The sequence below is a fragment of the Schistocerca nitens genome, chromosome 5 (genome assembly GCF_023898315.1).
Source record: "Schistocerca nitens isolate TAMUIC-IGC-003100 chromosome 5, iqSchNite1.1, whole genome shotgun sequence".
NCBI classification, from domain to species: Eukaryota; Metazoa; Arthropoda; class Insecta; order Orthoptera; family Acrididae; genus Schistocerca; species Schistocerca nitens.
In genome coordinates, this window is record NC_064618.1 from 398,388,249 (window position 1) to 398,412,542 (window position 24,294).

Sequence of the window (24,294 nt, forward strand, 5' to 3'; positions counted from 1 at the left end):
AGTGTGCAGCTGTATATGATTGTTTAAGTATGGAGGTACTGAATTAGCAAACTCTGAAAGGAACCTAAATGGTACACAGTCTGGACCAGAAGACGCTTTTATTGAGTGATATAAGTTGCTCCACTACTCCGAGGATATCTGCTTCTTAATAGCTCATGTTGGCAGCTATTCTTGATTTGAATTTTGGACTATTTACTTTGTCTTGTTTGATGAAGGAATTTTGGAAGGCTGTGTTTAGTAACTCTCCTTTAGCAGCACTGTCATTTATAGTATTTCCATTGTTATCATGCAGAGAAAACATTTATTGTGTCTTGTCACTAGCGTAATTTACATAAGACCAGAATCTGCCAGTTTTTGAGACAAAGTTTTGTTGTGGAATCTATTTAAGTATTTTGCATGGATGTCTCCACTAAATTTTGAGCTTCTGTAAAAGATCACCAATCTTGGTGATTTTGTGTTCCTTTAAGTTTGACATGCTTTTCTGGTTATTTCTGCAACAGCCGTCTGACCCATTTTGTGTACCAAGGGGAATCAGCTCCATTGTTTGTTAATTTATTTGGTATAAATTTCTCAGCTGCTGTCAATACTATTTCTTTGAATTCAAGCCACATCTGGTCTACATCTTACTGGTACATTGTTAATTTGGAAGGAATGGAGACTGTCTCTCTTTTCAATGTTCAGTATGCCGAATGCAAAAACCTGATTCATTGAGGTGAAAGATACCAAGAAATGACATAAAGAAGAAGATCAATATTTACTATATATGTAGTAACTTTTCCTGGAGGTACAGAAATAAGAAAACCCCTAATGTGGCTGGCAAGAATAGAGAAGCTACTTTCTACTAGTCTTCTTCCTTGTGACCACCTGTAACTAAACACCTGTAACAAACCCCCCTAGCTCAGGGGTTGTATTGTGTCAGAACGACAAAGAGGTATGATTTGGGAGAGAGGGGTGACTCATGCCGAAACATGCAGAGGAACACCAGCAAGTGTGCCATTGACTTTATTGCATCAAAGGCACAAAGCCGACCTTTTGCTGAACCCAGTGCAGGTGCCACATGGCATTGTTGTGTGAGTCAGCACCAATGCCAGTGCTGGAATTTGCTGCATCAGTGTCTGGTTGCCCAGCCTTGCAGATGTAGTGCTCCTACTCATGCCATGGCTAAGTGGCAGCCATGTATGTTGGCTCCACTGATACCCCATGACTTGGCTGACTGCTCCCTCAAGCGCAGCCCCATGTGTAGCACTGAAGGGCAACAGAAATCTGCCATCATTGTAGCAAGCCTTAGCAGCTCTGGCCATCTGACCAGGGCAACTTGGTCAGCGCACACAGAAAGCTCCGCTCCCTGGCGGCTGCCAGTTCGTGCCGCATTCCTACCCCTGTGGACAGCAGCTTGTAGTGAGCTGGATGATGTCATCCAGGCAGCAAGAGTCAGCGGCCCTCTCACTCCTCGTGCCAGTGCAGCCTCAATGTGTGGCCCACCCTGCCATAGTTATGATGTGCAGTGGAGGTTGGAGGTAGTTTCAGCAGGCCAGTTGGCTGTCAATATCCATCACCAGAGGTTGTTGTGGTTGGCCAGCAAGTTAAACAATCATCATTCTCTCTGGTTCTAGAAACAGACAGAATGGTGACATGACTGCATGATCTGAGCCTCCGGGCTCGCTTATTTATATTTATTTCCCCTATGCTGCTGATGTAGTTCCTCTGGAGGGGACATGTGGAGTGCTCTTTAATAATTACAACGTCAGCTTTCCTCAGCCCACTTTGGCCCCTACACATAGATCAATAGGCACTGTTCTAAGTGCAACGTATGATTTCTTCACAGTATACATTTACTAAGCCTCTACAAGGGCACATAAAATTGTGCTGTTGAAAGATTTATGATTGAAAATGTGGAGGTGTGATATGAACTTGCTTGCCATCCGTTGCCCCTATTGTATTATAAGCATTCCATTTATTCTCAATATCATCTGCAATTTTCTCCCACTCTTCTCTGCTTGTGGATACCTGTATCTATGTCTAATATATTATGTAATCAATGGTTTTCATTTGTCTATTTATAGTGGGAATCAGAGGCTCAAGAAACCCTGATGGTGGAGGCTGAATTCAGTCACAAGGAGCCCCATCCCCAAGGTTAGCAATGAAGAAATGAAAGAAAATCCAGTGATGTTCTCTTGGAGGCAATGGCTGATTTCACAAAGTGGAGTGCAGAACCATCTGATGAAGACTGCTGCTCTGCCTTCTCCCAGCACATAGCTAGTGAACTGAGAGAGAAGAGTGTTGCTGGTAGTATGGGGCTGAGGGACATCATTTGCAAGGGGGACTATGAACAAGATTGATAAAGCTTTGACGAATAGGTGACACTTTCTGAAGATGCTGCAGCCACATGCCTCTGCCTCCAATGTGATTCTGATGGTCTTTCAGGAGTTGTGGCTGATGATGGGTACTTGTAAAGGAATGTTACTGTAGTACAAATAATTTGTTGTATTTAATAAGAACAGTTATTAATGGCTATATTATATGTGAAACAGTTATTTAGCTACAGATATTCAGTGCTTTATTAACAGTGTCACATGTTCCTGGTACTATTTTCAACAATGTGCGTTGCAGTATCCAAGTGCAACATTGTAAAATAGAGTAGCTTTCTCTTGTCACAAGAAATCAATGTTACAGAAAGTTTGTGTTTTGTAGATATAGCACATCTGAGATGAATGTTCTGCTTGGAAATATGAGGAGCCACTTCCTACAGCACCTGTTGATATGTGATATCCATTCACAAGTAATTTTTATACAGCCTTACATCATTAACTTCCAGCTCCTGCAACTCACCTAGAAACCCACAGCATCCTATGTTTACTTTTTCTTTTCTTCTGCTCCTCTTCAAAATGTAAATTCAGTGCAGTTGTGGTATCTGCACCAGCATAACACTGTAATGAGTCTTCGTCAGCCATTCTGAAGGAACTATGATATTGAAGATCTTCAATGTATACAGTATAGAGAAAGAGAAAAAGTAAAATGTTTTAACTTCTTAACAGCATTGTTTTACCTAAATATTTTGTTTTCTACAGTATTATTGCTGTTAACTTTTTTTTATAAATGTAAATAAAATGGGATCTAGAATATGTATGTGCTACATGACTGTATTATACCATATATATGAAATTATTGACCCATAGTATAGAATTAAACGTTCTGTAATTTAGGTACATAGGTTATGTATGCCTCATAAAATCCGTTCAGTTCACGGTATCTAAAATTTTGTACCTACGATGTAAATTTCCAGAAATGTTGTGGCTAAAATTTATTAGTTATCTTAGCAAAACTGTAGTTAGAATCAGTAAAAGTAATGTATTTTATTGGAAAACTGACAAAGCGAATATGTACTTGGACTTACTCCATAGAGGTACATCATAAGCTGCTAAATAAATAAACCAGTTTAATCCTTAGAGCTGCTAGCAACTTTAAACACAATCTTTAGTGCTGTCAACCAACTTTAAACTGTATATGCTGTTGATACTCTTGTTCATTTGAGGAGCGAAACCAGTAAATAAAAAATACTAAGTGAAATTTTCAGCTGTTTTCAAAAGCTTAGTTTTAACAGCTGCTCTCTCTGCAGGCAGTGCCTACTCTTGCTTTTTGATCATGCTACTGGTGATAACTTTCTTTGTAAAAATTCTGAATAAGTGCATATTAGACCTATTACAGTTGAGTTGGTAGTATTTATTTTCAGATATCAAGAGTTTACAATCATACAGCAGACCACTAGTCATATGCAGTAGCAAATCTGAATCTAGTAGTGAAAACTATCAAAGCAGGAACTAGCATTTGTGCAGCATCCAAGCAATTTAACATGCCTCAAACAAAATTAAAATATTTCACTGGGAAATCTATCGAGGACCATAAAATAAAACTTTTCAGTTGTGTTAAATATAGAATACAATCTGCTACAAATTCTACATATTCACATACACCTTTACCTGTAACCCACATAAATACAGACTCATTTTGATTAATTTTTCTTTTGCTATAAGTATACAAGACAAGTGGAGAGATTGAGTCATAAGATGATTTAGCAAAATATTTATTACCAATTTCAAACATATGATAGGTATGATAGGCAATTACATCTCTATCATTAAAACTTTCAAGACCAGGTACACTAGAGACTCCGCTACCACCTCTTACTATGGCAATGGTGAACCATCCATTTCCATGGGAGAAGGTGTTTTTATATCCAAGCTAAAATTAAGAGAACATCCCAAGAAAACACAAGGTCCATCGACGAGGGTGTGGGCTGCAAACACTGTTTACTTTAATGCGATTTTTCTTGTCTGCTGATGTTGTTGTAAGTTCAATGTTTTCTATGGCCGTGTAAAATTTGTAGCTGATTGTACTCTATATTTCCATAAATGAAGATCTGTAGCGTCAGTCATTACCGGACAAGGGTACATCTAGAACCGGAGGCTCAAGGATGCAACAGTTTTGTTATGTAAACACTCTTATCGCCTGGTGTTGGCGGTGCACCAGCGGGGACGCGCACACCTAGAGCTACTAGTGTGCGCGTCCGGGATAACATTCCGCTGGCTACTGCGAAAACTCTAAGTTCTGCCACAGTATATAAGCGAGCGTGCGCTCGCGCGACGCTCAGTCTGTGACTTGCTGCTGCACAGGCAACTGCATTGAACGCCACCAACATGCCGTACAGGAGGTATCGTCATACCTGCACAACAGTTTACAAGACCATAGAAAACATTGAACTTACAACAACATCAAGAGACAAGAAAAATCACATTCCAGTGAAGAGTGTTGCAGTCCACGCACTCGTTGATGGACCTTGTGTTATCATGGGATGTTCTCTTAATTTTAGATAGGATATAAACGACACCTTCTCCCATGGAAATGGATGGTTCACCATTGCCATAGTAAGAGGTGGTAGCGGAGTTTCTAGTGTACCTGGTCTTGAAAGTTTTAATGATAGAGATGTGTTTACCCCAGCAGAACATCTTTCTCTGCGTTCCACCTTAAAATAAATTGCTGATATGCATTATTGTTTATTGTTCACAATTGTGAGGACATCAGCACATAAATTTACTCTAGCTAATAACAAGAAACATAGGCCAAACTGGAAACTGCAGAAGGGCTTATTTTTTATAAAGAGAGAAAAACTCTCTTTGTGACAAGCTGAAGCTACTAGTCTGAGTTATGAAAGTCATTTCAGTAAGTCAAACATTGATAAATTTTATACCAGTTAGAAAGAATCTTGTTAAAAATTGAAATCTGGACTGGAAGACATCCACAACCTTGATGAGACTGGCCTCACAATTGTACAGGAGCCAGAAAAGCTAGTGTCTCCATACGGGCAGAAGCAAGTGGAAAAAAATTCTCCAGAGAGGGACAAACTTGTAACCATTTGTAGCATTATTTGGAAAACAGTAAAAGCATTTACCACATTTCTGTGTGGATGTGCTCCCACATGTCCATTTTCATGATCATATGCTTCACAAGGAACCACACCTGAGGATGTAAGATTGGAGACATATTTGTGGAGATATTGGCACATTTGGTCAAAAGTGAATGATCAGGCAAAGTTATTATCATTGACAATCACGAAAACATCATGTCAATAAGAGCATTAAATTTGACATAGAAACTGTTTTAGCATTACAATGACAGTGCAGTGATAAATTGCCTTTCAAGTTCTATTATAACAGGACACATGGCAGGTTGCTATTAATCATCATTTCAGGTGTGTGATGTAGTAGGCATTGTGTGAGAATTATTTACATCTGCTTTCATGCCTTCTAATATCAGGAAAGATTTCAAAGCTACAGCACTAATGCCTTTCAATGAAGAAACATTTGGTTAAGAAAATTTTCTGTGGTTATCTGTGACATATAGTCCTGTTGAGCCATCTGAGATTGAAAGAGTTGTCTCTAAAAACAATGTTCCTGCTACAGTTCCAGATTCAATTCCTCCATCTTCTCCTGTGTCTATCAGTGATACAGTTCTTTCAACTACTAATACCTTTGCTTCTCATTCCTTCATACCCTCATGAACAAGAACTCTAGACAGAATTATTTGTGCCTCCTAAAGCATTGCTTCAATTCCCACAATGTGTTTCCCAAAAAAGGAGTGATCATAGCTGAATATAAGGAAGACCTTTTATTCTTACAGGTTCACCTGTTTGGATCAATTTGCAAGAAGATTCTGTGTCCAGATAATCAAAGAAATATAAAAATAAGAAGACTGGTGCACAAAAACTGGATTTATTGTCAGAAGAAACTGTTACCTTTGTGTTAGAAGAATCTCACTATTCTCAAAATGAATGCTTTGAAAATGGAGACAATTTTTCAGAAATTAAAACTGATTTCTACATAGGTAATTGTTGAAGGGTATGGAGTAAAAATAGACTGGGATTACCATTTTACAGCTGTTGTAAATGATTTGATTTGTTCTGGCATTCAAGTGACTATCTAAAGCAGCAGTTGCCAAAAGATTTTCCATGACATGAAGATGCCTTCCTTGCCGCTGTTAATACTATTACAAAACTTCCTCATCCCCTTGAGGACATACATCAAGGATTTGAAGAAATTGTTTATTTCAATGATGATTCACATGTAAACATCTTTTTATTAAGAATGATTTTATTTAAAGCTTCAGGCAGTTGGAATGGAATGGAATGGAATACTGGTATGGACAAATTGAAAGATAATAAAAACGCATGAGAATTGGTTATTAAGCTGAAGAAAAGATATGAATCTCTAACAATGGAAGACAACTTTAACAGTGAAGGCCAGTGGAAAATGATAAAAACAAATACAGACACAGCAGCAATAGATGTGAGCAAAAAGTGAAAGAAAGAAGAGTAGCAAAGGAAAAACACCTACAGAAATATTCCAAAAAAGCAAACAAGCATATGAAAATGCTAACAGGGAAACCAAAAATTTTCTCAGAAGGAAAAAGAGAGAGCACATTGAAAGTCTAGTGATATTCAGAAGAGGATACATACAATGGATGTATAATATTGAAGACTAAAGTGACAATAAGGTTTTGAAAAGAGTAAAAGGTGTGGAAATTTGCAAGGAATATTTTGAGGAGAAGAGCTGTTAACTGTTGGAGATGAAAGTACAGAAATGGAGAAACAACATAAATATCAGAATTTAGAGCTGTTACTGCACTGCTGAAACTGAAAGATACAGCAAACACAATCAGAATACTAAAAGACAACTAAGGGAGAGATGGAATAACATCTGAACTACTTAAGAAAGGAGGAGATAAAATTGTGAAACAAGTACACCAACTCATGATTAATATTTGGAATACAGGAATAATCTGAGCTGAGTGGAAAGAAGTGGTTATAATACCAATACATAAAAAGGGCAATTAATGAGAACATAGAAATTATAAAGGCATCTCATTAATTAACTCAACTACAAAGTGTTCTCCAAGATTCTCCAGAAATGATTGGAACCATATTTGAAGAAACAATAGATGAGCAGCAAGTGGGACTTATGAAGAACTAGTCCAACACTGATAAGATATTTGTACTGAAGCAGCGATATCAAAATGCTGAAAAAAAAAACCAAAAAACAGTGGCAATATCGTTTGTTGATTTTAAAAAATCTATAATAGCACAAACAAAGAAAAGTTGTTGGAGGAAATGCAACAGTTTGGAATACCAAAGAAGATTACAAATCTTGTGAAAGTTACACTGGGAGATTGAAAAGGGATAGAGAAAATGCATGGAGAATATTCCTTTGCTTTTGGAATAAAAACAGGAAACAGAAAATGAGATAGAATATCATCAGTCTTGTTCAGTGTAGTAATATAGGAAGCACTGACTGCCACAAGTGAAGCAGAAATGGAATTAGCATAGGAATAAAAATGAATTCATTGGTCTTTCCCAGTGATGTAGCATTAATCACTGAAAATGTAGATGGCCTGAAAGTATTGGAAAGAAAGCTAATTCAAAGAGCACAGAATTGAATCAGAGGTAAGTGATGAGAAAATAAAATTCACAAGGGGAGAAGGAATTACAAGACAAAAAGACACGCAGCCATACAGATTGATGACCATGCATCTGAAGAAGCAGAAGGGTTTAAATATTTGGTGGTTGGAGTGAATAACAGAAATGATGAGAAACAAGAAATATAAGCAAGGATAAAAGTAGCATCTAGAGCATCATATTCACTCAACAAACTACTGTCATCCAAAATTTTATCATGAGGAACCAAATTAAGGATATATAAAACTATCATTAGACCAGTATTATTATATGGGGGCAAAATAGAAGAGTAGATAAGTGCACAGAGAGAAAGATAAAGGTTTTCAAGAATAATATCCTATGGAGGACATTTGGACCAATTTGTGAGGGAGGAGAATGCTGAAGAAGAAATAAAAGCTGTCTCAGTGAGGTGTATAATGAACCTGAGATTATTGTGGAAGCCAAGACTAAGAGACTGAGATGGACCAGGCACATCTATAGAAGGGAGGAGGGATTGACACTACGAAGAAGAGAAGTGTAAGAGAAGAAACCCAAAGGAGGATGACCTATTTTCATTTCTTTTTTGAGTCATCAATCTTCTGCCTTCTTCTATAGTTTTTGCCCTCTAGTGCCATGGAAACCATTTCCTCACATCTTAAGAGACATCCTATCATCCTGTCCCTCCTTCTTGTCAGTGTTTTCAACATATTCCTTTCCTCTCCAGTTCTGCACAGAACCTCCTCATTCCTTACCTTATCAGTCCACCTAATTTTCAACATTCGTCTGTAGCACCACATCTCAAATGCTTCAGTTCTTTCCACTTTAGTTTCCCCACAGGCCATGTTTCACTATCATACAATGCTGTGCTCCAGACATACATTCTCAGAAATTTCTTCCTCAAATTAAGGCCTACGTTTGATACTAGTAGACTTCTCCTGGCCAGGAATGGCCTTTTGGCAGTGTCAGTCTGCTTTTGATGTCTTACTTGCTCTGTCTGTCATTGGTTATTTTGCTGCCTAGTTAGTAGAATTCCTTAACTTTATCTTCTTTGTGACCATCAATCCCGATGTTAAGTTTCTTGCTGTTCTCATTTCTACTGCTTCTCATTACTCCCATTTTTTCTTTAATTTACGTTCAGTCCATATTCTATACTCAATAGATTGTTCATTCTATTCAGCAGAGCTTGTAACTGTTCTTCATTTCACCCAGGATAGCAATGTCATCAGTGAATTGTATCATTGATATACTTTCACCTTGAATTTTAATTCCACTCCTGAATCTTTCTTTTATTTCCATCACTGCTTCTTTGATGTATAAATTGAACAGTAGGGTCAAAAGATTACATACCTGTCTTACACCCTTTTTAATCCATGCACTTTGATCTTGGTCATCCACTTCTAGCCGAGCTGTCTAAGGCGCTGCAGTCATGGACTGTTCGGCTCATCCCGGCGGAGGTGGGAGTCCTCCCTTGGGCATGGGTGTGGGTGTTTGTCCTTAGGATAATTTAGGTTAAATAGTGTGTAAGCTTAGGGACTAATGACCTTAGCAGTTAAGTCCCATAAGATTTCAAACACATTTGAACATTTTTTTCATCCACTTCATTATTCCCTCTTGGTTCTTGTACGTATTATACAGGGTGATTCAAAAAGAATACCACAACTTTAAAAATGTGTATTTAATGAAAGAAACATAATATAACCTTCTGTTATACATCATTACAAAGAGTATTTAAAAAGGTTATTTTTTTCACTCAAAAACAAGTTCAGAGATGTTCAATATGGCCCCCTCCAGACACACGAGCAATATCAACCCGATACTCCAACTCGTTCCACACTCTCTGTAGCATATCAGGCGTAACAGTTTGGATACCTGCTGTTATTTCTCATTTCAAATCATCAATGGTGGCTGGGAGAGGTGGCCGAAACACCATATCCTTAACATACCCCCATAAGAAAAAATCGCAGGGGGTAAGATCAGGGCTTCTTGGAGGCCAGTGATGAAGTGCTCTGTCACGGGCTGCCTGGCGGCCGATCCATCGCCTCGGGTAGTTGACGTTCAGGTTTCATAACTAACCTTTTTCGTAGGACTCTCCATACAGTTGATTGTGGAATTTGCAGCTCTCTGCTAGCTCTGCGAGTCGATTTTCCTGGGCTGCGAACAAATGCTTGCTGGATGCGTGCTACATTTTCATCACTCGTTCTCGGCCGTCCAGAACTTTTCCCTTTGCACAAACACCCATTCTCTGTAAACTGTTTATACCAACGTTTAATACACCACCTATCAGGAGGTTTAACACCATACTTCGTTCGAAATGCACGCTGAACAACTGTCGTCGATTCACTTCTGCCGTACTCAAAAACACAAAAAGCTTTCTGTTGAGCGGTCGCCATCTTAGCATCAACTGATGCTGACGCCTAGTCAACAGCGCCTCAAGCGAACAAATGTACAACTGAATGAAACTTTATAGCTCCCTTAATTCGCCGACAGATAGTGCTTAGCTCTGCCTTCTGTCGTTGCAGAGTTTTAAATTCCTAAAGTTATGGTATTCTTTTTGAATCACCCTGTATATTACCCATCTCCCTATTGCTTACTCCTATTTTTCTCAAGATTTTGAACACCTTCCACCATTTTATCCTATTTTCCTCAGAATTTTGAACATCTTGCACCATTTTACATAATCAAACATTTTCTCCAGGGTGACACATCCGATGAACGAGTCTTGATTTTTCTTTAGTCTTGCTTCCATTATCAACTGCAATGTCAGAATTGCCTCTCTGATGCCTTTAACTCTCCTAAAGCCAAACTGATCATCCTAGAACACCAAGCGAGGTGGCGCAGTGGTTAGCACACTGGACTCGCATTCGGGAGGACGACGGTTCAATCCCGTCTCCGGGCCTCCTCATTTAGGTTTTCCGTGATTTCCCTAAATCATTTCAGGCAAATGCTGGGATGGTTCCTTTGAAAGGGCATGGCCAATTTCCTTCCCAATCCTTCCCTAACCCGAGCTTGTGCTCCGTCTCTAATGACCTCATTGTCGACGTGACATTAAACACTAACCACCACCACCACCACCATCCTAGAACACTTCCTCAACTTTCTTTTCCATTCTTCTGTATATTATTCTTGTCAGCAACTTGGATGCATTAGCTGTTAAGTATTGTATGATAATTCTTGCACTTGTCAGCTCTTGCAGTCTTGTGGATGATATTGTGTGGATGAAATTTTTCCAAAAGTCAGATAGTATGTAACCAGATCATACATTCTACAAATCAACATGAATAGTCATTTTGTTGCCACTTGCCCCAGTGATTTTAGAAATTCTGATGGAATGTTATCGATCCCTTCTGCCATATTTGATTCTAAGTCCTCCAAAGCTCTTAATTCTGATTCTGATACTGAATTGCCTATCTCTTCTAAATTGAGTCCTGTTTCTTCTTATACCACATCAGACAACTCTTCCCCCTCATAGAGACCTTCAGTGTACTCCTTTCACCTATCTGCTCTGTCCTCTACCTTCAACAGTGGAATTCCCATGGTACTCTTAATGTTATCATACTCGCTTTTTGAAATTTCAACAAAAGTTCTTTTGAATTTACTAATGCTCATTCAGTACTTTCACAATCATATCTTTCTCAATTTCTTCACATTTTTCATGCAGCCATTCTATCTTAGCTTCCCTGCATTTCCTATTTATTTGATTCCTCAATGACCTGAATTTCCATGTTCCTGAATTTCCCTGAACATTTTTGTTCTTCCTCCTTTCATCGATCAGCTGAAGTATTTCTTCTGTTACTCATTGGTTTCTTCACGGTACCTTCTTTGTATCCATGTTTTCCTTTCCAACTTCTATGATTGCCATTTTTAGAGATGTCCATTCCTCTTGAATGGTACCGCCTACTGCAATACACGAGTATACCTTATTGCTAAATCTGTAACCTTAGAGAACTTGAATGTATCTCACCATGCCTTAGTACTTCCATATCCCAATTCTTTGCACATTGATTCTGCCTGACTAGTCTCTTCAACTTCAGACTGCTCATCATCATTACCAAATTGTGATCTGAGTGACTTACCAAACGAAAGCGCTGGCACATCGATAGACACACAAACAAACACAAACATACACACAAAATTCAAGCTTTCGCAACAAACTGTTGCATCAGGAAAGAGGAAAGGAGAGGGAAAGACGAAAGGATGTGGGTTTTAAGGGAGAGGGTAAGGAGTCATTCCAATCCCGGGAGCGGAAAGACTTACCTCCAATCCCGGGAGCGGAAAGACTTACCTTAGGGGGAAAAAAAGTAAGGGTATATACTCGCACACACACACATATCCATCCACACATATACAGACACAAGCAGACATATTTAAAGACAAAGAGTTTGGGCAGAGATGTCAGTCGAGGCAGAAGTGCAGAGGCAAAGATGTTGTTGAATGACAGGTGAGGTATGAGTGGCGGCAACTTGAAATTAGCGGAGATTGAGGCCTGGTGGATAACGAGAAGAGAGGATATATTGAAGAGCAAGTTCCCATCTCCGAAGTTCGGATAGGTTGGTGTTAGTGGGAAGTATCCAGATAACCCGGATGGTGTAACACTGCGCCAAGATATGCTGGCCGTGCACCAAGGCATATTTAGCCACAGGGTGATCCTCATTACCAACAAACACTGTCTGCCTGTGTCCATTCATGCGAATGGACAGTTTGTTGCTGGTCATTCCCACATAGAATGCATCACAGTGTAGGCAGGTCAGTTGGTAGATCACGTGGGTGCTTTCACACGTGGCTCTGCCTTTGATCGTGTACACCTTCCGGGTTACAGGACTGGAGTGGGTGGTGGTGGGAGGGTGCATGGGACAGGTTTTACACCGGGGGCAGTTACAAGGGTAGGAGCCAGAGGGTAGGGAAGGTGGTTTGGGGATTTCATAGGGATGAACTAAGAGGTTACGAAGGTTAGGTGGACGGCGGAAAGACACTCTTGGTGGAGTGGGGAGGATTTCATGAAGGATGGATCTCATTTCAGGGCAGGATTTGAGGAAGTCGTATCCCTGCTGGAGAGCCACATTCAGAATCTGATCCAGTCCCGGAAAGTATCCTGTTACAAGTGGGGCACTTTTGTGGTTCTTCTGTGGGAGGTTCTGGGTTTGAGAGGATGAGGAAGTGGCTCTGATTATTTGCTTCTGTACCAGGTCGGGAAGGTAGTTGCGGGATGCGAAAGCTGTTGTCCAGTTGTTGGTGTAATGCTTCAGGGATTCCGGACTGGAGCAGATTCGTTTGCCATGAAGACCTAGGCTGTAGGGAAGGGACCGTTTGATGTGGAATGGGTGGCAGCTGTCGTAATGGAGGTACTGTTGCTTGTTGGTGGGTTTGATGTGGACGGACGTGTGAAGCTGGCCATTGGACAGGTGGAGGTCAACATCAAGGAAAGTGGCATGGGATTTGGAGTAGGACCAGGTGAATCTGATGGAACCAAAGGAGTTGAGGTTGGAGAGGAAATTCTGGAGTTCTTCTTCACTGTGAGTCCAGATCATGAAGATGTCATCAATAAATCTGTACCAAACTTTGGGTTGGCAGGCTTGGGTAACCAAGAAGGCTTCCTCTAAGCGACCCATGAATAGGTTGGTGTATCAGGGGGCCATCCTGGTACCCATGGCTGTTCCCTTTAATTGTTGGTATGTCTGGCCTTCAAAAGTGAAGAAGTTGTGGGTCAGGATTAAGCTGGCTAAGGTAATGGGGAAAGAGGTTTTAGGTAGGGTGGCAGGTGATCGGCGTGAAAGGAAGTGCTCCATCGCAGTGAGGCCCTGGACGTGCGGGATATTTGTGTATAAGGAAGTGGCATCAATGGTTACAAGGATGGTTTCCGGGGGTAACGGATTGGGTAAGGATTCCAGGCGTTCGAGGAAGTGGTTGGTGTCTTTGATGAAGGATGGGAAACTGCATGTAATGGGTTGAAGGTGTTGATCTACATATCATTAATATATATAGAGGGAAACAAATTAATGATATGTAGATCAACACCTTCAACCCATTACATGCAGTTTGTTTCCCTCTATATATATATATATATATATATATATATATATATATATATATATATATATATATATATATATATAACAGAGGGAAACATTCCACGTGGAAAAAATATATCTAAAAAGAAAGATGATGAGACTTACCAAACAAAAGCGCTGGCAGGTCGATAGACACACAAACAAACACAAATATACACACAAAATTCAAGCTTTCGCAACAAACTGTTGCCTCATCAGGAAAGAGGGAAGGAGAGGGAAAGACGAAAGGATGTGGGTTTTAAGGGAGAGGGTAAGGAGTCATTCCAATCCCGGGAGCGGAAAGACTTACCTTAGGGGGAAAAAAGGACAGGTATACACTCGCACACACACACATATCCATCCACACATACAGACACAAGCAGACATATTTAAAGACAAAGAGTTTGGGCAGAGATGTCAGTCGAGGTGGAAGAGTAGAGGCAAAGAAGTTGTTGAGAGACAGGTGAGGTATGAGTGGCGGCAACTTGAAATTAGCGGAGATTGAGGCCTGGCGGATAACGAGAAGAGAGGATATACATGCAGTCTCCCATCCTTCATCAAAGACACCAACCACTTCCTTGAACGCCTGGAATCCTTACCCAATCTGTTACCCCCGGAAACCATCCTAGTAACCATTGATGCCACTTCCTTATACACAAATATTCCGCACGTCCAGGGCCTCGCTGCGATGGAGCATTTCCTTTCACGCCGATCACCTGCCACCCTACCTAAAACCTCTTTCCTCATTACCTTAACCAGCTTCATCCTGACCCACAACTTCTTCACTTTTGAAGGCCAGACATACCAACAATTAAAGGGAACAGCCATGGGTACCAGGATGGCCCCCTCGTATGCCAACCTATTCATGGGTCGCTTAGAGGAAGCCTTCTTGGTTACCCAGGTCTGCCAACCCAAAGTTTGGTACAGATTTATTGATGACATCTTCATGATCTGGACTCACAGTGAAGAAGAACTCCAGAATTTCCTCTCCAACCTCAACTCCTTTGGTTCCATCAGATTCACCTGGTCCTACTCCAAATCCCATGCCACTTTCCTTGACGTTGACCTCCACCTGTCCAATGGCCAACTTCACACGTCCGTCCACATCAAACCCACCAACAAGCAACAGTACCTCCATTATGACAGCTGCCACCCATTCCACATCAAACGGTCCCTTCCCTACAGCCTAGGTCTTCGTGGCAAACGAATCTGCTCCAGTCCGGAATCCCTGAAACATTACACCAACAACCTGACAACAGCTTTCTCATCCCGCAACTACCCTCCCGGCCTGGTACAGAAGCAAATAACCAGAGCCACTTCCTCATCCCCTCAAACCCAGAATCCCCCACAGAAGAACCACAAAAGTGCCCCACTTGTGACAGGATACTTTCCGGGACTGGACCAGACTCTGAATGTGGCTCTCCAGCAGGGATACGACTTCCTCAAATCCTGCCCTGAAATGAGATCCATCCTTCATGAAATCCTCCCCACTCCGCCAAGAGTGTCTTTCCGCCGTCCACCTAACCTTCGTAACCTGTTAGTTCATCCCTATGAAATCCCCAAACCACCTTCCCTACCCTCTGGCTCCTATCCTTGTAACCGCCCCCGGTGCAAAACCTGTCCCATGCACCCTCCCACCACCACCTACTCCAGTCCTGTAACCCGGAAGGTGTACACGATCAAAGGCAGAGCCACGTGTGAAAGCACCCACGTGATTTACCAACTGACCTGCCTACACTGTGATGCATTCTATGTGGGAATGACCAGCAACAAACTGTCCATTCGCATGAATGGACACAGGCAGACAGTGTTTGTTGGTAATGAGGATCACCCTGTGGCTAAACATGCCTTGGTGCACAGCCAGCACATCTTGGCACAGTGTTACACCGTCCGGGTTATCTGGATACTTCCCACCAACACCAACCTATCCGAACTCCGGAGATGGGAACTTGCCCTTCAGTATATCCTCTCTTCTCGTTATCCGCCAGGCCTCAATCTCCGCTAATTTCAAGTTGCCGCCACTCATACCTCACCTGTCTCTCAACAACTTCTTTGCCTCTACTCTTCCACCTCGACTGACATCTCTGCCCAAACTCTTTGTCTTTAAATATGTCTGCTTGTGTCTGTATGTGTGGATGGATATGTGTGTGTGTGTGCGAGTGTATACCTGTCCTTTTTTCCCCCTAAGGTAAGTCTTTCCGCTCCCGGGATTGGAATGACTCCTTACCCTCTCCCTTAAAACCCACATCCTTTCGTCTTTCCCTCTCCTTCCCTCTTTCCTGATGAGGCAACAGTTTGTTGCGAAAGCTTGAATTTTGTGTGTATATTTGTGTTTGTTTGTGTGTCTATCGACCTGCCAGCGCTTTTGTTTGGTAAGTCTCATCATCTTTCTTTTTATATATATATATATATATATATATATATATATATATATATATATATATATATATATAGAGGGAAACAAATTAATGATATGTAGATCAACACCTTCAACCCATTACATGCAGTTTCCCATCCTTCATCAAAGACACCAACCACTTCCTCGAACGCCTGGAATCCTTACCCAATCTGTTACCCCCGGAAACCATCCTTGTAACCATATATATATATATATATATATATATATATATATATATAGGGAAACATTCCACGTGGGAAAAATATATGTAAAAACAAAGATGATGTGACTTACCGAACGAAAGCGCTGGCAGGTCGATAGACACACAAACAAACACAAACACACACACAAAATTCAAGCTTTCGCAACAAACTGTTGCCTCATCAGGAAAGAGGGGAAGGAGAGGGAAAGACGAAAGGATGTGGGTTTTAAGGGAGAGGGTAAGGAGTCATTCCAATCCCGGGAGCGGAAAGACTTACCTTAGGGGGGAAAAAAGGACAGGTATACACTCGCACACACACACATATCCATCCACACATATACAGACACAAGCTTGTGTCTGAGAATGATGTAATCCAACTGGAATCTTCCTACATCACCCGGCCTTTTCCAAGTATACCTCTTCCTCTTGTGATTCTTGAACAGAGTATTTGCTGTAACTAGATGAAAATTATTACAGAACTCAATTAGACTTTCTTCTCTCTCATTCCTTGTCCACAGCAAATATTCTCCTGTAACCTTTTCTTCTACTCTTTCCCCTACAACTGTATTCCAGCCAGTCCCCCATGACTATTAGATTTTCATCTTCATTTACATACCATATTAACCTTTCAATGTCCTCATATAGCTTCTCTATCTCTTCATCTTCAGCTTGCAGTGTTGCCATTTATATCTGAACTATCATTGTTGGAGTTGGTTTGCTCTCGATTCTGATAAGAACAACCCTATCACTGAACTGTTCACAGTAACACACTCTCTGCCGTGCCTTCCTATTAATAATAAATCCTATTCCTATTATACCATTTTCTGCTGCTGTTGGTACTTCCCTATACTCATCTGACCAGAAGTCCTGGTTTTATTTCCATTTCACTTTGCTGACCCCTACTATATCCAGATTGAGTCTTTGTGTTTCTCTTTTCAGATTTTCTAGGTTCCCTACCACATTCCAAGCTGCTGAGATTCCATACCCCAACTTGAAGAATGTTATCCTTTTGTTGGTTATTCAGTCTTTCTCATGGTCACCTCCCCCTTTGGAGTCCTCTCCTGGGGATCTGAATGGGGGTCTACTCCGGAATCTTTTGCCAGTGGAGGGATCATCATGACACTCTCCAATTACCATGAAATTAAATGTAAATGAGTTACGTACATACATTGTCAGACCAGTTTTAAAATATGTGATTCAATTAACCAAACCTTTTATGTTTTCAACTCAAGGTCCAATTTTGTTGCTCCCCCATCACATACAGAATCTTTCTGGTTTCATGTTATGATCAATTATATTAACTGCATTTCTTAGATAGGAAGGACAATAAAGAAATGATACCACAAATAAAACACTCACAGTTTTTGTAAAATAATATGTATTATGTCACATCAGTACATCTGCAGATTTTAAAAAAATGAATAGAGAAATTAAAAACTCACAAAGACAATTTTAAGTTTTGAAGAAAAGAAAAAAAGTATGTTGTCCCTGATAAATATTCAGTCAGATCTGAACTGCTAGTAAGTGTAACACAAATACATGATCAATTGAATGTTACACATTCTGTCATGTAATCTCCACTGAATATCTGTTCAATAAGTTACAAGCACAGCTGATAGGCACAATATTATGAAGCTTTTAACAATAAATTACATTCTTTTTGGTAAGCTGCAGATATTTTTTTGCAGACTAAAACGTTTTTTATATTTCTTTCATTCATAGCACCACCTACAATCACACAGCATTCCAATAATTTACACCCTGCAACTATCAACAACCTTCAATGTCAAACATTTGGCATGACTGCCACTGTACCAGTTAATACACCTAAAAAACATTCCTGAGCTCTGAGCAAAATACTTTGCCAGGAACATTCAGTATACACACAGGATGCAAAATAACACAATGAATGGGACTAGACTACCAAGAAAAAGATCTACACTATATATATGGCATAAAGAAGCAACAGCCTCTTTCACTCATACATGAAAACTTAACAACAGTATCAATCAATGGAACTTTGTTTCAAAAGTACAAAGAATATCTATTGGCTAATATGGTACCCTATTTCAACTAAAACTGAGGAAGCTGGTTTCCATGTGGTGCAAGTATTAAAAATAAATATCTGAACTGTGTTGTTCATTGTAAAAAACTACATGTGCAGAAGATACTCTTATTTTGTATGCAACAGCATAACATAACTTGGTGTCATGAGATTTTATCATGCAGTATGCATGTAATGGTTCAAAAATTTGAATGTATTAAAAATGTAAAAGCTTGATTGGAAATCTAACTTGAAAAATGTGTTTTATTTTCACTTCTGTTTTACTAGAACCACTTAAGTCCACAGGTAAATCGATTCAACAATCTGCTCTGAATCTCATGATAGCAGTATTCAGAGTAAATTGAAAACTAGTGCTACATAACAAAAGTTGCTTGTGCTTTTATACAGCAGATTTGTATAATTAAGAATTTTAGTGAGCAATAATAATCCACAGAAACCAGCGAACATCACTGAAAAGTTTTATCACTTTTGCTGATTCTGATTTCAAATACATAAATACTTTTTCGAAAATAGTATGTTGAGCATCACTGAAATTAAAAAAATGTATAAAGCTGTGAAACAGTTTAAATATAGTTTCTCATATCCATCATTAAATTTTGGAACTTTGTTTAAAGCATCAGCATTACAAAAATATATCTACTAAAATATAACTGCTTTGTACATTACAGTGTTTGTCGAAAATATCAGATAATATTCCTCACTTAGATTGTACAATTTATCACAGTTGGCTTCTTTATTAACTGCTGAGCTTAACCTTTCTTAAATTTCTTGACAATTTTTGCAAAGTTGTTGTAACAGGTGAAATGAGTTAATTTCAATTTTGAAGACGTATGTTTCTTATTATGTCAGTTTCTTTGTAAAATGTGAATAAATTATTCTTATGTCATTGTATGAAATCAAAGTAAATTAATCTCTGAACTGCAATAGCAGCATACACATTATACATGAATAGAAACAAAAGCAGGAACAATATTGGAAATCTTTCACACACTGCAGTTGTACATCATGCCAGTTCTCTAAGAAAGCACACTGAGAAAGCTGATATCAAACTCTGTGTTAGTTGTGTGGCACTATTCAGCATTTCCAACCCACCCACCTGTGCAAAAACACTTAAAAATTATCTTTCCATTTATGTATACAAATACTGCATTTAAGAAGAGTAAAATAGGTTACTCTTCAATCCAATAAAATTTACAACTTTTACATGCTATATCTACATATTATTACATCCACATTTGTTAAATAACAATAAAAAACAATTGAGATAGCACCTTACACAATAACTCTTATCTTATTTACAGAAACAATTAATAACATTAACAGAATGCGGCTCAGTGAAAGACTGCATTGGAACAGACTATAGTGCATGACAAACAATGGTTTTAAAAGTTTGTCATGTTTGGTACAAAGCTGTTGCTGCATTAACTGAGTTCCAAAATGGTTTTGGATTACTCTGTTCCCTTACTATTACTGCATAGCCCTTTAACTGCAATGCAAAAAGAAATGGATGTTGCAGTTTTCTAATGCATGTAATGCAGTTTTCCATTATATAAATTAAATTTGCTTGTGGGCTATGACTAGATAAATTTGCTTAAATGTGTTCAACACATTACAGCAAACAGCTAGTTCTTCCTGTAGGCACTCTTTGCTAACTCATTATCACTAATAAAGCTCCCTTTTCACTTGCCACATGGTTATAACACTAACTAAAACATTAGCACCATATGGCAAGCTCTGCAGTCTAATAGGCATGTATATCTATGTTAACAGTCTATCTCTTCCAAATTACTGGAAATGGCACACCCAAAAGGGCTTATGGCAGGGAATGCCAGTGCCACAGTTGGTTTTAATAAATCACATACCAACTCTGTAACTACCCTGTGGTGCCTGCACCTAGGTAGACAAAGCTCTGAATCCGCCTCTGTTTACTGATTACTGAGATTAGCCTCCCACAACCTTTGCATGCGGACGGATGTAGGATGTGTGAGGCAGTTCCCACAGTAATTCTCCCTTAATGTCTCACATCCTTACATCTCTTCAACAATTTCTTGTATGCTTGTCCATGTTCCAGTGACAAACCCAAGTACTCCAAACAGAATGATCAACACATTTTTCCAGAGACGCCAGTAATAACTCCCCAGTCCAGGAGATTCCCAGTAGGTGGCCAATTCAATGATGGCAGGGAACATCAGGCCAAGGGTTGATAAACACACAGCACCCACCAATGAAATTATTGGCCCTAGATTTGGCACAGCAGCTGCTACACCCACTGTAAAGAAAGTGTTCCAGTTTATACACACAATTGACATGGCAAGCATTGTAAACATTATGGCATAGGAGTTTTTATGTATTCTGCAAGCAATGGATGGAAATTCAGAAACAACTTGTGATTTTATAGAAATTATGCAGAATAGTTATATTGCTTGTAAAAATCACTAAAAAATAAGGCAAGATTTGTGGGTGACTGATTGTTCTCTGCTATATATTCCAACAGAAATGTGCCACTAATAATTGCAACTCCAGATTTCCACATTTTTTATGTATCTAAAGGACTAGTTTTCAATTTACAGTTAATTCCATGAAATAATGTCTTAGCATAGAAACTTTTAAGTTCAAAATTTGAATGGTGTTGTGTCAAATGAATCGTATAGTTTTACTGCATAGACAAGAAATTATTTGTGACACAACTGTTATTGCATTACTGGCATTTGAAAAATTACATTGTGGTTATAATACAAAAGTACATGATAAATACACTGAGTAAAGGTGTTTGGAGCAACATATATAGTCTTGTTACTTTTAAACATTATCCCCATTATCAGAGGAAATGTTCCAAAGCTTGAAGTGAGAGCTTAGTAGTTGTGAGAAAGTTAAATGCATAGATGATTAAAACAATGGACTTGTATTTGGAAAGAGCAGGATATAAATACCCATCTGTTTCTTATAGTTTTCATAAATTACCTAAAGTTGATGTTAGAATTTAGCCTCCAAAAAGACACAGCTAATTTCCCACCAGAGGCTTATCCAATTTAACCCTTTGACTGCTGTTGATAGATTAATTAATCAAACCCCACTGTTCCCACTAAGCTGCTGAAGAGCTTAATTGTGACCTCTGATTTTCCTTCAGCATTACTGATCAACTTGTACCTCCTCTCTGACTGCTGAGCACTCTTGACTTTCTTAGTAGCTTTTTATAGTTACTGCCATTAAATTGTGTAGGGATTCTTTTGTTTGTTGTGACCCTCTTTTGCTGCATTCAGCTTTGCTTTATGTCTTACTGTTAATCAGGATTGGCATCACAATGTTTTCCCATCATCGTTTCTACAAACAATATAACAGGGCATTGTGGTTGCACTGAGGAAGAGTTCATGGAGATACTCAGGGAGAGCTGCACTGAAGATGAGTTATTTGCTGTTGATGTAAGTGATAACTGCTCCTCATATACTGAAAGCCATGGTCCTAAGCAGCAGATGTAAAATTATAGTTTCAACAAGAGATGTAATTGATAGTCCTTCCAAATATGAAAAGCTGAAAGTGATAGTAACTTTCACATGGGTACTGATTTCCTATCTGAACTCTTGATATTGCTTTGCTTTTGTCCAAAGTTTCTTTAATATTTCTATAGGTGACCTCTGTCTTTCCTCAAGTTATGCATTCTTCTACAGTCTTACATTTCTCGTCTTGCCATCTCTGCTTTGCCATTTTGCACTTCCTGTCAATCTCATTTACTAGACATCTATATTTTATTTTGCCTTCTTCCTTTGCTTAAATTTTATATTTTCTGCTTTTGTCTGTTAGATACCTTATCTCATGGGTTATTAATAGAGCTCTACTGGGCTTTGCCTGTTTGATCCCATACTGCTTTCACTATTTCATTTTTCAAAATAAACCAATTATCTTCTATTTATTTCAGTCAATTATTGTCTAATTCTCTTTCTAAAACTCTCAACTGCCTCTGTTTCCTTAAAGCTGTTCAGGCCCATTCCTCGATATTCTACCTTTCTGAAATGTCATCAGTTTTAATCTGCAGTTTGTAAGCAACAAATTATGGTCAGAACCCACATCAGTGTCTAGAAATGTTTTGCAGCTTTAAATCCAGTTTTGAAGTTGCCTTGCTGTTATGTAATAAGTCTGAAAGATTCCAGTGTCTCCTGTTCTATTCCACATGTACAATCTTCTTTCATGAGTTTAAACCAAGGATTAGTAGTGATAAACTATGTTCTGCACAAAATTCCATCAGGTGACTTCCCCTATCATTTCTTTCCCCTAGTCCATACTCCTCACTATTTTTTCCTTCTCTTCTTTTTTACACTGCTGAAATCCAATCCCCCATCACAATTAAATTTTTGCCTCCTTTAACTATTTGAATAATTTGTCCCATCATACATTCTTTAATTTCTTCTTCATGAATGGAGCTGATTAGCATATAAACTTGTATTATTCTGGTGGGTGTTGCCTTCATGTCTATGTTGACTATGATAATGCATTCATTATACTGTTCATAGATGCTTACTTGCTTTATTATCTTCTTATTCATTATTAGACCTACTTTTACATTATCGCTGTTTTTGATTTTGTTTTTATAACTCATCTGACCAGAAGTCATGTTCTTCTGCCACCACACTTCACTAATTCCAACTATATCGAACTTCATCCTATCCAATTAAGGGGTCTAATGCTGCACACTGAAACCCATAGAAAGCCACTTTTGTTTTACCTAGTGATGACATCTTCCTCAGTAGTTACAGATAGAGATCTGAATGAAGTAATATTTTCCCAGACTCAACCATACAGTTCAGTTGCATGCCTTCAGGAAATATAATGGTTGTTGTTTTTCCTAGCTTTCTCCTGTTTGCAGTACCAGCATAGCAAGGCCATGTTGCTTAATATTACAAGGCCAGATCAAGCAATCATCCAGCCTGTTGCCTCTGCAACTACTGAAAAGGGTGCTGATCCTCTTCAGGAACTACATGTTTGTCTGGCCTCTCCACAGATTGATTATTCCCCCCACCCCACCCCCAGCCCATCCCCACCCCCTTCCTCTCTCTCTGTGACTGCAACTATGGTAGAGTTATTCATACCACTGAGGCAGACAGCAACCCGACCTTGGAAATGTCCCTTATTAATGGGGATGGAGCTAATTTTTACACCTTCAATTATGTCCATCTTGGTGGTGGCAAATCCTAGAGTAACAGGAGGAGACATACAAACATATTCAGCACAGTGCAAAGCAGGTTGTTTGGGTAACACAGGATTTAGTGTGGGTAGATGTGATCAGGGGCTAACACCACAGCTCTCAGCTTGGCATGTAGCAATCTCATCTGCAGCAGCCATAGGGTTAAGCCTGTGATCCATCTTCAATAATTTCATCAATGGTGGTGAGTTCAACAGTAATATTTCTCCTTTGAGTGACCAAACATACAAAAAGTGGTAATATCAAGAGGAAAAGAGGCAGGCCAGGAAAATTTGAGACACAAGCAGAACAGAAACTGAAAGGCAGAACATGCCATTACTAGAAAAAAGGAACAGAGTAAATATTTGGCAATAGAGACTTTTAATGTTAAATGAGCTACCCAGTAAAATTCCACATGTTTGTGAATA

The 24,294-nt window shown here is 39.3% G+C and overlaps 1 protein-coding gene across 1 annotated transcript in view; it reads right to left on the minus strand.

Annotated features, from left to right (window-relative positions):
* Positions 1-18,012: 18,012 nt before the first annotated feature.
* Positions 18,013-24,294, minus strand: part of LOC126260494 (proton-coupled amino acid transporter-like protein pathetic) — a 112,605-nt gene continuing 106,323 nt past the window's right edge. Inside the window, exon 12 of the mRNA XM_049957823.1 lies at positions 18,013-20,962. Within this exon, the coding sequence (XP_049813780.1) occupies positions 20,721-20,962 (242 nt within the window). The 3' untranslated portion in view covers positions 18,013-20,720. The remainder of the gene's footprint in view (positions 20,963-24,294) is intronic.